Genomic DNA, 13,688 nt, shown 5'->3' with positions numbered 1-13,688 from the left:
GTCGTGGTTCCATTTTGCTGAGGCATAAAAAAACAAGTGCTTCATATTGCTACATAATAATACGTTTTTATTTTGAGCACAGCAGCATGGCCTGAGCTAATTATACATTTTCTAATTTACAAAGTGCACGCAGGTAGCATTAAACAGAAAAAAACCCAAAAACAACATTAACACAAATCTCTATCTCTAGCTTTTGCTTCTCTCCTGCACTTTCGTGCCATACACCAGCCAGCGTTTTGATACCAGGATGCGCTCAGATAGCTCACGCTCAGAACTGTTTTCAGCATCTTCTCTCCCAAGCCATATCCTCCCCGTGTGCTGTCACTCAGGGTAGAGCACATCAGACTCTCTCCCTGGATACCTGAGTTTCATCTTTACTCCGTCTCTCGTCCTCACCTCCTACACCTGCCCTGGAGCTGAGCCCATCCCTCCTCCTAAACACATTTGGAATCCACCCACTTCCTGCAGCCACTTCCTGTGACTCCACAGCCCTTCTTCCCCAGTTACACCCTTTCGATCGTCACAGGCCTCCTTGACGTCCGTCTCACTCGCCTGCAACCCACTCTCCAATCTGCCGGGACAACATTCAAAACATGGCATCTATTTCCCTCGCCCTTAAGTTCACACCCCTAGTTTACATCGTCACCCTCACCCCCTCCTCCTCCTGCAGTGACCCACCTCTGTCCAGCCTCAGCTCTCCCAGGGGAGATGTTCCCAATGCCTTGGATGGACCAGGCTCTCCTTGCCCCGGGTCTTGCCACGTGTGGCACAGTTGCCCATCCTTGTTGGTTGACTCCCCCCTTGTCCTTCATATCTCAACTTGGACATCCTTCTGGAAATCCTCTGCTGGCCTGCTCGCCCCTAAAGTACCCCTAGAGCAACTGGGACTCCTCTGATCATAGTGGAAGGCTGACGGCACTGTAATGTCTCTACTTCTGTGGCCCTCGACATCTTGGAGTTGAGAGGCTCTGTCTAGTCCTTTTTTGTGTACTACTTCCCAAGGAGACTGGCACATGATAGGAGCCCAAGTATTTGTAGAATGAATGAGTTCCATTCCTGCCACTGAGAAGACCCCAGGAAGTTTCTCACCCCTGGGGACTTCATAAACCTGAGATGGAAGAAAATAAATTGTCATTTTAATATCTAGGCTCTTTTGCTTTGGATATGAGCAGAAATAGACCTATTTTCTGAACTAATTTTTTTTTTAAGATTTAATCTTCAAAGATGCCAAATCACCTTTGATGAAATATTTAAAGCAGCTGCAGGATTTGACATTCCTTCTAAAAAGCTGAAAATCCTGAACCGATTTGCAACTTTGAACCTCTGATTCCTCTGTTATCTTCCCTTCTTATCATTTGTGTACTGAGTTTCTATCTACAAGAAGCATGACGAATCCAAAGTTTCATGCATTTAGAGGAGAAAACAAAGTTTGCTGACTTCTCTAGGTTTAAAACAATTACTGTTTTTTTTTTTTTTTTGGTCTGGTTAAAGTACCTCACATTGATTGTCACCAGGTAAATGGGAACTAATACTTACTTGAGTGGTGTGGTTGGAAAAATAACTGTTCAATCAGCTTCTTCCTTGACCAGTTAGGATGTATGCAGTTCATATCAGGGGCTTCTGAACAGGGTCTCCTGGACCCTTACCAAGTCAGGCACAGTCCTACAAGGTCAACTTTTGTAAATATCCAGTACCATGGAAACCCATTTTGGCTAATTTTTAGGAAACCTATTGTAGCTAACTTCTCTGTCTTACTGCTCTTAAATGAAAATGACTACCTACTTCTGGCCTATTTCACACACACACACACACACATACACACACACACACAGAGTCCTCAGTACTTTGCAAAATCATCCTCATTCTCTGTCATCTTAAGTGCTGGCATACTGGAAAAATAGATCTTCTGAACGTATTTGGTAGTTTTTGGTTAAAAGTACATGTGTGTCTATAGTTCCCACTATCATTTACCAGGACCTATAAGTGCTATGTGCCGTTAAGAACGAAACAAAACAGAAAAAGCCCCGTCTTCATGGCGCTCACATTCTAGCAGGAGGCTAATAATACTACTACTAATAAATAAGGGAGGACACCGTGTAGCAGTGCACGGTGAGGGGTGTCTTGGAGAACAGCCCCGCAGAGGAAGGGCTGGGGTGAGAAGGCGGGATTCCAGAAGAGCTTGAGGGCAGCAGACAGGAGCCACGAGGAGGTTTAGGGAGGGAAGGGGGAGACGTGTCCTGGGCAGAAAGAACAGGTGCACAGGCTGTGGGGTGAGGGTCCTCCTGGAGTTGGAGAAGCCCCCGGGAGGCAGTGAGAGTGGACGGGGGGAGCTGAGGAAGGGGCCAGACTGAGGCGCCTTGTAGCTGACGCTCCTTTCATGGCTCAGCGTTGTACTTACATGGAAAGAAGAACCCTCCCCCACGTGGTATACCTTTAATAACAGTGGAGCGGTCACCCATATCCTGCCGTGATTTTGAACCTCATCAGTTCCAGGTGTGGGCCCGGTAAACAGCGCACCCTGTTGGCTCACCCGTGCCATCTAGTGGTGAACGGTTGCAATTACCAGGTTTTCTGACCCTAAGGTCGGCGGGGGCAGGGTGCTCTTGTGGGAATAACAATACGTGTCCAAGGTGGGGGGGGGGTGATGAATTTGGAGACTGGGATCGCCATGTATACACTAATATGTATAAAATGGATAACTAATAAGAACCTGCTGTATAAAAAAATAAATAAAATAAAATTCAAAACAAAAGAAAAGAATTCCAAAAACCCCCACAAAAACAGATGAATGGATAACGAAAAAAACCCAAAACAATACGTGTGGAAAGCTTTCTGAAAGCATACATGGAAATGAAGACCTCCGGGTGCAAATTCCTCCTTCATTGGCTTATGTCAAGCCTGAATCAGAAAAAAAAAAAAAAAAAAAAAAAAACCCTGATAGCTATAGCAACAAGTTTTACAAAATGTACTTCAACATCAGTGGAACTGAAGAAATTGTTTGAAAACAGAAAAAAAGTACAAGTGAAGTGAAAGATTACAAAGGAAGAGTTAATGAGGGAAACCATAAGCAGAAGTTGGATATAGATAAACAAAAAGAATACTCAAGTGTCATAGTAACATCAGGTTAATTAATTAATTAATTCTATAGAATTATATCGGATTAATTAATTTTATAGAATTCAACTATGGAATAAACTATGCATGATGCATTTTGTGAGTTTTAACATGTATTATAAGTTTCCTTTTCATATTCTGTGATAGTTTTTGTTTACATTTACAGAAACACAATTATCATCTGTTCTATTGTGCAGTGGGGTAGCTTTTAAAATTTCAACTTACATTAATTCAAATAGATATCTTTAAAACTCAGTTCTCAGTCTTGCTTGCCACATTTCAAGTGCTCGATTGCCACATTGACTAGACGCCACCGTATTGGACAGTGAAATTCCCACTTCCGTCACGGCAGAAAGTTCTACTGGATGGGCTAGTCTATTATATTGTTTCCTCAGTAGAACTGATGTACTCGACAAGCATGTTCTGAACACCCACTATGTGCTAGACAGCTTAGCAGTTCCTTACAGCAGATTAAAGAGAAATAAAGTAAAACATAATTGGTCTCCTAAAGGGCAAACTTTAGGAATTGAGGAGGTTCACACTGTAACCAGATGTTCTCCATCCATTGTGAGAAGAGATATAATACTTGTATATTCAATGACTGAGGTACCGAGGGAGGTCCCCCAGAGAATACACCAGTTAATATGTGTTTTAATGATATACAGGAATATTACTAACAACAAGCAAACAAACAGAAAAACAAGGAGGAGAGAGGGTATTTTAAGTAGAGGATATAGCTTTTGCAAAGTTAGGGAGTATAAATTGGTATGGGGTATCTGGAGGATGACAGTTAGTTTTGTGTGGCTGGTCCATGGGACAATAAATGTGGATCATAATTGGAGAGCGAGGTTAGGGCTTGCTGGAAGGACCATTTCATCACAGCGAACAGTCCTCTTTATCCTGTCAGATAACTGGAGAACCATGGAAAATTTTATGCAGCAAGTTATGGGATTACTCTTCATTTTGGAGATTACTTTTTTGATGTGGCATAAAAGAAGGAAGTTGCTGGAGAATTGTAGCACTTTACACCCTGCCTTTTAATATAAATTAAAATTTTATATATTTGGAATCTGAAAAAATATATCAATTCACCTCTCTGTGCCTGCCTGTTTTCCCTTTTGATAAATGGGGCTAATAGTGTCTGACTTATAAAGTTGTTGGGGAAAATTAAATGAGCCCATTCATGTAAGACTGTTAATAAGGGCTCAATGCTATTACTGTCATTAAAGGTTTGAAATTATCTAAGGAAAGCCTTTAACATAAGGAAAATGTAAGGAGTGGATGATTCTGCAAAGGATGCAGGGAATGAGATAGGGAGAAAGAATGGTCCAAGTGCTTGGTGGAGGCCTGAGAGAGAAGAGCTTTCTAAGACCCTAAAGAAAGGATTTCCAAGGAGGAGGGGGAAGTCAATATAAAAAGTACTGCAGGGGGCTTCCCTGGTGGCGCAGTGGTTGGGAGTCCGCCTGCTGATGCAGGGGACACGGGTTCGTGCCCCGGTCCGGGAGGATCCCACATGCCGCGGAGCGGCTGGGCCCGTGAGCCATGGCCGCTGAGCCTGCGCGTCCGGAGCCTGTGCTCCGCAACGGGAGAGGCCACAACAGTGAGAGGCCCGCGCACCGCAAAAAAAAAAAAAAAAGTACTGCAGGGAAGCTTTAGTGAGTGATGACCGAGGTGAGCGTGTTGGGTTTGGCCAGTAGGAGATCACTGATGGGTGAGGAGGGGATATTTATGAAGACGGGCCTGGTGAACGTAGTGAAGAGAGTGTGCAGGAGTCAGGGTTCTAGAATCCAGTTCTGCTGATACCTCCACCAGCTCCATTGCCTTAGACAAGCCTCTTCTTTGGGGGCCCTGGTGCCCCCATTGGTAAAGAAGAAGGAAGTGGATTAGGTGATCTTCAGTGCCACTCTCAGTTCTGAATGCCCACGAGTTTCAACCACTCATCTTATTTCAGGTAATCATAAAGTGAATATTATTTCAAGATGGCAATGTCTCAAGCTGCATTCTTCACCTACTAACAGCTGTAATGGGTCCTAATGAGGTCATACATTCTGAAGTAGAATTAGTTTCAGTAGAATTAGACTAGCATGGGTTAAATAGTATGTTGTCCCCAAAGGAAGAAATTGCTCCCTGGACATCACACTCCTGTATATATTAGATACTTGTTATTTTGTAGGTCCTTGTTTACTTACTAAAGGTATTTCTATAGCCATATAGTCATTCATGTATTCACTCAACTTTGAACAACTTCTGTGTGTCAGACACACCTTTAAGTGCAAGATACAGAGATGAGAGGACCCAACTTATTCCGGGCAAGTTGTGAGGACAAATATCAGAACATATAAATGGCAGTTCTGTGTGAAAGCACAACAGAAGTTCTGTCTGGAGAAAGGACTAATGTGTTCCTTCAGGTTTGATGCAACATAGACAGACCTTTTTTTTTTTTTTTTTTGCGGTACGCGGGCCTCTCACTGCTGTGGCCTCTCCCGTTGCGGAGCACAGGCTCTGGACGCGCAGGCTCAGCCGCCATGGCTCATGGGCCCAGCCGCTCCGCGGCATGTGGGATCTTCCCGGACTGGGGCATGAACCCGTGTCCCCTGCATCGGCAGGCGGACTCTCCACCACTGCGCCACCAGGGAAGCCCAGACAGACCTTCCTCTTTCATGAATTCTTTGGCTTTCCATGAACATATTTCTGGTGTACATCTATTATTCTTGCAATTCCCTTTAACTTTCTCACCTCAATAATCAAATGGAACTTTTGAAAAGCATAAGGCTAAAAGGTAAAATCTGTTAATTTTTATATAATGTAGTATGATTGGCATCATACTTATATGAAGAAATGAAAAGTTACGTATTTTTGCCCTTTATTTACTTGTATCACCTACAGTTAATAATTCTGATATGGCTTTCAGTTTATTAGAAATCACTTTATTGTATGACATCCCCACACTTTATGAATATAGGTGAATACTGGAAAGATTTTTATGTATATGCTTGAATATAATGTTCAATTTATAGGCAAATCCAAATGACCTTTTTAAAAAGCCTGCACGGTAAGCACTTTCCAAAGAAAGTACATTTCTGTGAGGATTTTGTAGATAATGAAATGAAAGCTAGTGGTGTTTTGTTTCTGAAGACATCTCTGACATTTCAGTAAACAGTACACTTTTAAGAAATGAAAACTCTCTGCAGTCACAGAGGTACGTTTCAGGATTGCTTATTGCCAACATTTAAAAAATAAACACCACCGGCATTCAAGTCCCTCTGTTCTGAATTGCAGCACCTTATGAAATATGCCCAGAGGATTACCTGATGTCGACGGTGTGGAAAAGGACTCCAGCAGGAGACTTGGCCTTCAATCAGTGCCCACTGAATGCCACAGGTAATGTAGGATAACCCTCCAAAGTTGACCACCCACCAAGAGCAGCATGCTGTGTTCCTCACCATGCTTTGTCCTATATCCAAAAATCAATCTGTCCAATAAGCAGTTAATGAAACAATTTTAGTAAAGGGCTTCCTAAGTGGAGACAACGAAGAGACCTGGAAAATCTTGATGATGCAGTGGTTTCTCCGTGTGACTAATATGCATTGTAAAAAATGATCAAAGTAACCATGTCACATGCATGTTTGTTAAAAGCGAGAAAATGTACAAACCCAGGTTTTCAGCCCGCCTCCCAGTTCTGTGTCTCCTCGCAGCCTCCCTGTCGTAAAGCTCTCTGTTTTTGTGACTTGCAGGCACCGCTAGCAGACGCTGCTCGCTCAGTCTTCACGGAGTGGCCTTCTGGGAACAGCCGAGCTTTGCAAGATGCATATCAAATGAGTACAGACACTTGCAGCATTCAGTAGGTGCAAAAGCCAGCTTTAGTACTTGCTCTGTTTATTTTTTGCTAATGATCGCTGTGTGAGAATTTAATCTTCTGCTATACAATCAAATCAGTAAAATCTCTGAAAAAAAAAAATGCCTGAAGGAAAACAGGCTGTGCTAGAAAGCTAATTTTTAGAAGTCGGTGCTAAAGAGTTTTGTTCCTAGGGTTTGGGGTTTGTGGATCCTGCTTGGATCCTGCTATTTAAATGAATGGATTCCTTGTCCAATGAGGGAAAGGCGTGAATAAAATCGGCTACGCAGGCTTATCTATAAGAGTTAAACTATGTATTATGATTGGCACAAATCTGTGTTACATAGCACATAAGACATTTCAAAACACCGTACATTTTAAAATTAAATTCTTTAGAACTTTAGTAGGTGGGAAATGATAAAGCTGTGTCATGTAGGTATCAAATTTCTCACTGCATTTTGACATTAAGACACCAAAAAAAAAAAAAAAAAAAAAAAGACAGGGGTTATCGTATCAGAGAAAATTAGCTGCTTGCAAAACATTATATGGGACACATTTCCCCAAATAGCCCCTCTTCTCCCACATATCATTGAATTATTCACAGAGTATGCCGAATGAATATTTCGAGCACAGTTAAGTGTCACTTGGTGTTTTACGAGTGCAAGTCATTGTCATTTTCGGAGACTGTTGTCATTCATCCTGGCAGTCGAGAGAACTTCCTGCATGAACAAACATCGCGGGGTTCAGAACAAAATACAAGCCGGAGCCGCTGGAGAGCCCAACGTTGGCAGGGATGCTGTTCAGTTAAGAGCCTTGAAGTTTTGTTGTGCTTATGTTTTCTTTCCATCTTCTTACAGTTGCTCACAAATAAGCCTGATTCTTAAAAAAAAATCCTAAAGAACATTTTTGCTTGTGGATGGAGAAGTAGCTTGTACAATAAGAACACTTCTTAGTGAAGTAAACGTATTTGATTATCAGAAAAACAAAAAGCACGTTTTAAAAACATCTGAAAACCAAATGCTGTCTAATATGCTTACTTACCAAATCCGTAATTAAACTGATGATTATTTGGCTACACAGACCCTTACTTCTATTATTGTGTGTATGTACATTCATATATATACATACATGTTATTCTATATATATACATAAATACTGATTACACACAAATACATATGTTTCACATATATTTATGTGCATATCAGTATTTGGTGATATTTGGCTTCACTGAGCCTTATTTCTTTCAAAATTGAAATATTTTAGAATTAAGTAAATATATATATATATATATATATATATATATATATAAAACCAAGACTTTCTTATGAATTTAATTTTTAATGAATTTTATTTTCCCCTAATTTTAGACATTCGACTCTGTTTACTTAATCCTAATAATATCCATATTTAGTTCTTGTTTATTTATGGTAATTTATATGAGAATAATTGCATGGATTAAGTAAACCGTAGGTCAATTTTTACAAATTTGTTAAGAATGAATAATATCAGCTGTTGGCAGAAAATTTTTCCTTCCTAAATTCAGTGTTTTGCACAGTAGTATTTAAATGAGTCTGCATTCTGTGAATGCAGGTCATCTGATAATGGAGAGAAACAGAAACACTCAGTGAAACAGGAGAGATGGTCTCGGACTGTGAGTCGCATAGAAATCACGCAGTCAGTGATTGGACAGCCGATGTGTCCGTGCCCGTGCTGACTTGCAGACAGAAATCAAGTGCGTGATTTTGTAGAATAAGGAGCAGCCTCAGGGCATTCAGCTTCCACAGAGGACCAAGCACTCAGCTGGGCACTTTCACAAATTAACTTCAGTCCCCACCACAACCTGCAAGTGGGCATCCCTGCCCCAGGTTGAAGCTCTGCTGGGGAGCAGTCCAGTTACCTGAGGCAAGGGTGAAATTTGCATCCCAGGTACAACTGTTCAAAAACTTAACCTCCTTTCTGGAGGCCTTACTCCCTGCTGAGCCTTTGATTTGAAATCCTCTGCCCTAGATTCTGGTGCCGGGGGCACCTTCTTCTGGTTGTGTGTCCTTCGGAAAAGTCATGTGATCTCACTCAAGTCTTGGCTTGCTATTTGCAACTGAAATCGGTAGCCTCATCTTAGCACCTCTGGAGGTTTTGAGAAAAAGTAGATGAGATACTGTATGTGAGATGTTTGCAAAGCAAAGGGCTTTGTAACTCTGAGGTATTAATATCTACAGGTAAAGAAAATGGGTTGTGTTAAAAATTATCTCCATAAGAGTAAAATTTTAGAACTCAACAGGTTATTAACTTGAACGCTTCATGTGGAAAAATACAGATAGATATAGATGAATGGATAGATAGGTAGGTAGGCAGGTGGATAATTGAGTGGATGGATGGATGGATGGATGGATAGGATTGATGTCACATGTATTATTTTTTTAATCACGTGAGGTTTTTAAAAATAAATTTGTTTATTTATTTATTTATTTTGGCTGTGTTGGGTCTTCGTTGTTGGGTCTTCATTGCTGCACGTGGGCTTTTCTCTAGTGGCGGTGAGTGGGGGCTACTCTTCATTGAGGTGTGTGGGCTTCTCCTTGCGGTGGCTTCTCTTGTTGTGGAGCACAGGCTTTAGGGCCTGCGGGCTTCATTAGTTGTGGCACGTGGGCTCAGCAGTTGTTGCTCATGGGCTCTAGAGCACAGGCACAGTAGTTGTGGAGCATGGGCTTAGTTGCTCCGCGGCATGTGGGATCTTCCCGACCAGGGCTCGAACCCATGTCCCCTGCATTGGCAGGCGATTCTTAACCACTGCGCCACCAGGGAAGTCCCAGATGTCACATGTATTTTTGCTGATGAATTCTGTTTATATACACATATAGAAATATATACATACTTATACATCCATACATACATGCCTCTAGTACTTGCCTAGGGACCATGGTCTTCTCTTTTACAAGTTCAGGGAAGTATAGGACCAATGTATGCCCTAAAGAATGGTCACCTAGTATATCGAGCTCATCATGTGTACTCTGAAAAGTCACTTGGAGGTGGAAATAAAATCCCCTTGCTTGCATGCTTGTACTCTTGTGGCTTCACATACTTTGCCTGAGTAGCAAAACTAGGTAGTGCTTACGATGTAGAATAGTTCTGTCTCCCACAAATTCTTAAATTACCTTGGAGACTCTGCCTCTTCTCTAGTAGAGTTTGTCATTTCACAATTTAATATTCTATTTTCCTTGGGGGATTCCATTTCTTGCCACTCTATATTCATAAAACTCATTAAATGTTAATTGTCACCTACTGCAGATAATTATTTAAAATAAGTAGATCTGTGTTTTCCACATAGATTACAATATATGTACATACCCACATAGATTACAATATTTTATATGCCCATTTTATAAAATATATGAAGACTAAGTTTGAAATGACATTTTATCATCAACAAACATTAGTTGAGTGTGTCCTATGAACTCTCATACTTATAAACCAATTGAGATAGACAGAAAGGTGTCATTAATGAGTTTACTATATAAAATCACTAATCTGTCGTACTGAACACTTATTGAATTCCTTGAGGACAGAAACCATTTCTTTTAATCTTCATTTCTCTAGTGCCCAACACAATGCTAAGCATATTCTAGATATTCCATAGATGCTTGTGTAAAGAATGACTCTGCCACTTTTCTTATCAGGAGGGGGATGCTGGCAGCTGGAGAGTTCTAAGAAGGTGATGTACCAGATTTAATGTTCGTGAATTTTAACCACATGAAATTAATAAGTATTATCCCTCATGTGCAATTTTCCTAACCCAAAAATATCTAGAAATGTGGAGTGATTTATGACATTACTTCATGAACTTACTTGGCCACTGCAGAAGAATTTCAGTAAGCTAAAATTCATGAAATCTCTCGGAAACTCTGTAAGATGCAAAATTAAACACTATGATCCAACTGCTGTTTATTTAAAAAAAAAGTCACAAACAAATGCACACAGTTTAAAAAAAGTGAGGCTAGAGGAATAAAGTGCTTAATTCCTCTGGGATTCTTGGAGATTTCATGTGTTTTTTCCATATGTTAATATTTCATTTCATATTCTGGGATATTTTTTGAATTTTGTACCAAGCGAGGTAGAAATAATTTCTGAACCTATTGAGAAATAGGCACAGAGTTCAGGCACATTAAGAATAGTGTCTCTTTTACTTAGAAAAATATTTGGAGAAAATGGGTGAATATTGTGGACCAAGGGGGCCAGTCCCACCCCTCCCCAAATTAAACAAACAGACCGCCTTGTCTCTGGTACACCTGGAAAATCAGGGTACCTCTCTCTCTCTCTCTTCCCCCCCACCCTGTCCTCTCTCTCACTCATTCTCTCTCTCTCTCTCTCTCTCTCTCTCTTTTATTCACATACAAATACATGCCTACACACACACACCCGAAGTGACAGATGACATAGAACTAGAAGAATGGTTGCCCTCTGCAGGTAGACAGTTCTAGAACAAGGTCACAGATATTCCCCTAGCAGAAGTCCCTCCACATGGAAATGTGAAGAATTGGTATAAATGTGTCCTTTGAGGTCACTGTCCTTTATAACCTCTGTTTCTATTTTTCAAGACGTCATTTGGCAGATGAATAGATACAGAAGTTGGAGCAATGATCTGTCTAGTCATGGAAGGGTTGATTTTGTGGGATGGGATGTCAAGGAGCTTGAATTGTGGTTTAAGAACTTGTTTCTCCAGTTTTCCTCTACTTTTATGAGTGTTAATTAGAGAGAGAGAGAGAACGATAGAGAGAGTTAAGGTGGAAGGTTAGGGTGAGTGAGACGGAGACAGAGGCAGAGACAGAGAGAGGCTGGGGTGGAGAATGTACTTGCTGCTTCTTGCAGGGCCCAGCAGGAGGGCAGGTGACACAGGATTGGAGGTACACCAAAGAGTGAGTGAATCACTCAGTTTATTGCACACAATAAGCACTCAACACAGAGTTGTGAAAATAGAAGAGGGAGTAACAAACCCCTCCTGGAAAAGTCCAGGAAGGAGGCAGTGACCTCTGGTCTGGCAACAGGTCTTTGGACAAGCGTGAGCGGGGAGTTGCCGTCCCCCGCAATGGGAAAGGCTCTCAGCTGCATGGCGTCGGGTCCTCCAGGGAAGAGTCTTCACGTCACTCAGCTTAGTGGTCTCTTTTTAAGTAGTAACAGTTACCCCAGGAAAAGGGGTCTTGACTTCATTCATTCTCCCTCTGTTCCAGTGAAGTACATCACCCGTCAACATTCTTGTCTAAAGTAACACTCTTAGTTTATCACTCCAAAACACTCATAGTCCTACAGGGGATGTTTCAAAACAACTAGCATGGAAGTTCATACTGGCCACTGTGACTCATTTTGAGCTATTCATCATGTCTTACGGTAGCTTGAATCCTGTAAGTTTCACACCGTTTGAGTAGGAATCATAATACCAAAGAAATCACATCATAGCACATGCTTTATATTAACCCATATTCCCTACCTTCCAGGCGAATTTTGCTGCATTGCAACAAAACTTCTCACACATCCCACTTTGTTGGCCACCACCTAGTTGCACAAATGCCAAACACATTGCCTAAAAGAGGCTAATACATTTGATGACTGCAGCTTATTTAGAGGAAAGGAAGAAAGCAATGGCCACCATAGTTTTGTTTACACCAAATATATTTTGAGCCAGAAAAGTGCACAAGTCTTACTGTGTTTTTAATGAGCAATTGCAACACAAAGAACCGAGTGCTATGGTCCAGCCAACCAGTGGAACTAGCAGATGATTTTAATTTTTGAATATTCATCACCTAAGTAAAGGTAAGTGAGCCTGAGAGAACAAAAGTTATTTGTTCTGCCAGTTTTTTGCAGTATGATGTCAGTGTTTATTAGGAGAGAGAGAGAACAGTAGAACGTTAGAACACAGCAAGTGATAGGGAAATCGGGAAGAAGAAGCTAGATCAGTAGATTTTTAATCCTGGCTGGATATAATAACCATGTGGGAGTTCTTTAAAAAATACCAATTTGGGAAGTTCACCCAAGGCCAGTTAAGTGGAATTGTTACTAGCCTATAGTGCACATTCAATAAATGTGAACTATTATTGTTATTAATTACAACATTAATTTGGCATTCATATACATGTATTTCTACTTACTTGGCCCTCTCATGAAAGAATGTGGACATCCTCCTTTTAAGTACTCAAGGCACAGCGCATGGCTGCCTTCTTATTTCTGTTGCCAAGTTTCAGGTTTGTCAGAGTCCTCACTCCCAGAGCTCAAATAATTATTGCAGAATCCAACAATGCCAAGGAAACGTTGAAAAACATTATTTCCTTTAAAATGGACAGAAGGCTCTTAATTTATTCAAGGCCACATGTTAAGGTTTTGGCGTCTGAGTTCAACTTCACAATCCCAAAGTTTTCAACGTGAGGTCCTAAATAAAATGATGAGCTTACTGAGTGTTCGTATAGCTCACATTTATTCAATGCTATCTACCCTGAAGGAGCTGATTGAAAAAAAATTTGGAAGGAAGATGTTAATTAAATCTTGGTATTTTAAGCAATTCGTATGTCAAAGTTTACAATGTATTTCAAGGACAAGATAGAGAATATTTTAGACTTTATATTCCATATGGTGTCTGTTCTAAACACTCAACTCTGGTGTTGTAACACAAGAGGAACTATAGACAATTAGTGAACATGGCTGGGTTCCCATAAAACTTTTACAAAAACAGGCAATGGGCTGAATTTGGCCCACGGGC

The 13,688-nt window shown here is 41.0% G+C and overlaps 1 protein-coding gene across 1 annotated transcript in view; it reads left to right on the top strand.

Annotated features, from left to right (window-relative positions):
• ADGRB3 (adhesion G protein-coupled receptor B3) overlaps window positions 1-13,688 on the top strand; it is a gene marked incomplete at both ends in the record, with an annotated part of 785,802 nt that overhangs the window by 349,372 nt on the left and 422,742 nt on the right. The window contains 2 exons of the mRNA XM_082855783.1: window positions 6,394-6,495; window positions 6,849-6,955. Of these exons, the coding sequence (XP_082711909.1) occupies window positions 6,394-6,495; window positions 6,849-6,955 (209 nt within the window). The remainder of the gene's footprint in view (window positions 1-6,393; window positions 6,496-6,848; window positions 6,956-13,688) is intronic.

Source organism: Leucopleurus acutus, assembly GCF_964270905.1.
Source record: "Leucopleurus acutus genome assembly, chromosome: 15".
NCBI classification, from domain to species: domain Eukaryota; kingdom Metazoa; phylum Chordata; class Mammalia; order Artiodactyla; family Delphinidae; genus Leucopleurus; species Leucopleurus acutus.
This window is presented reverse-complemented; position numbering and strand designations above follow the sequence as displayed.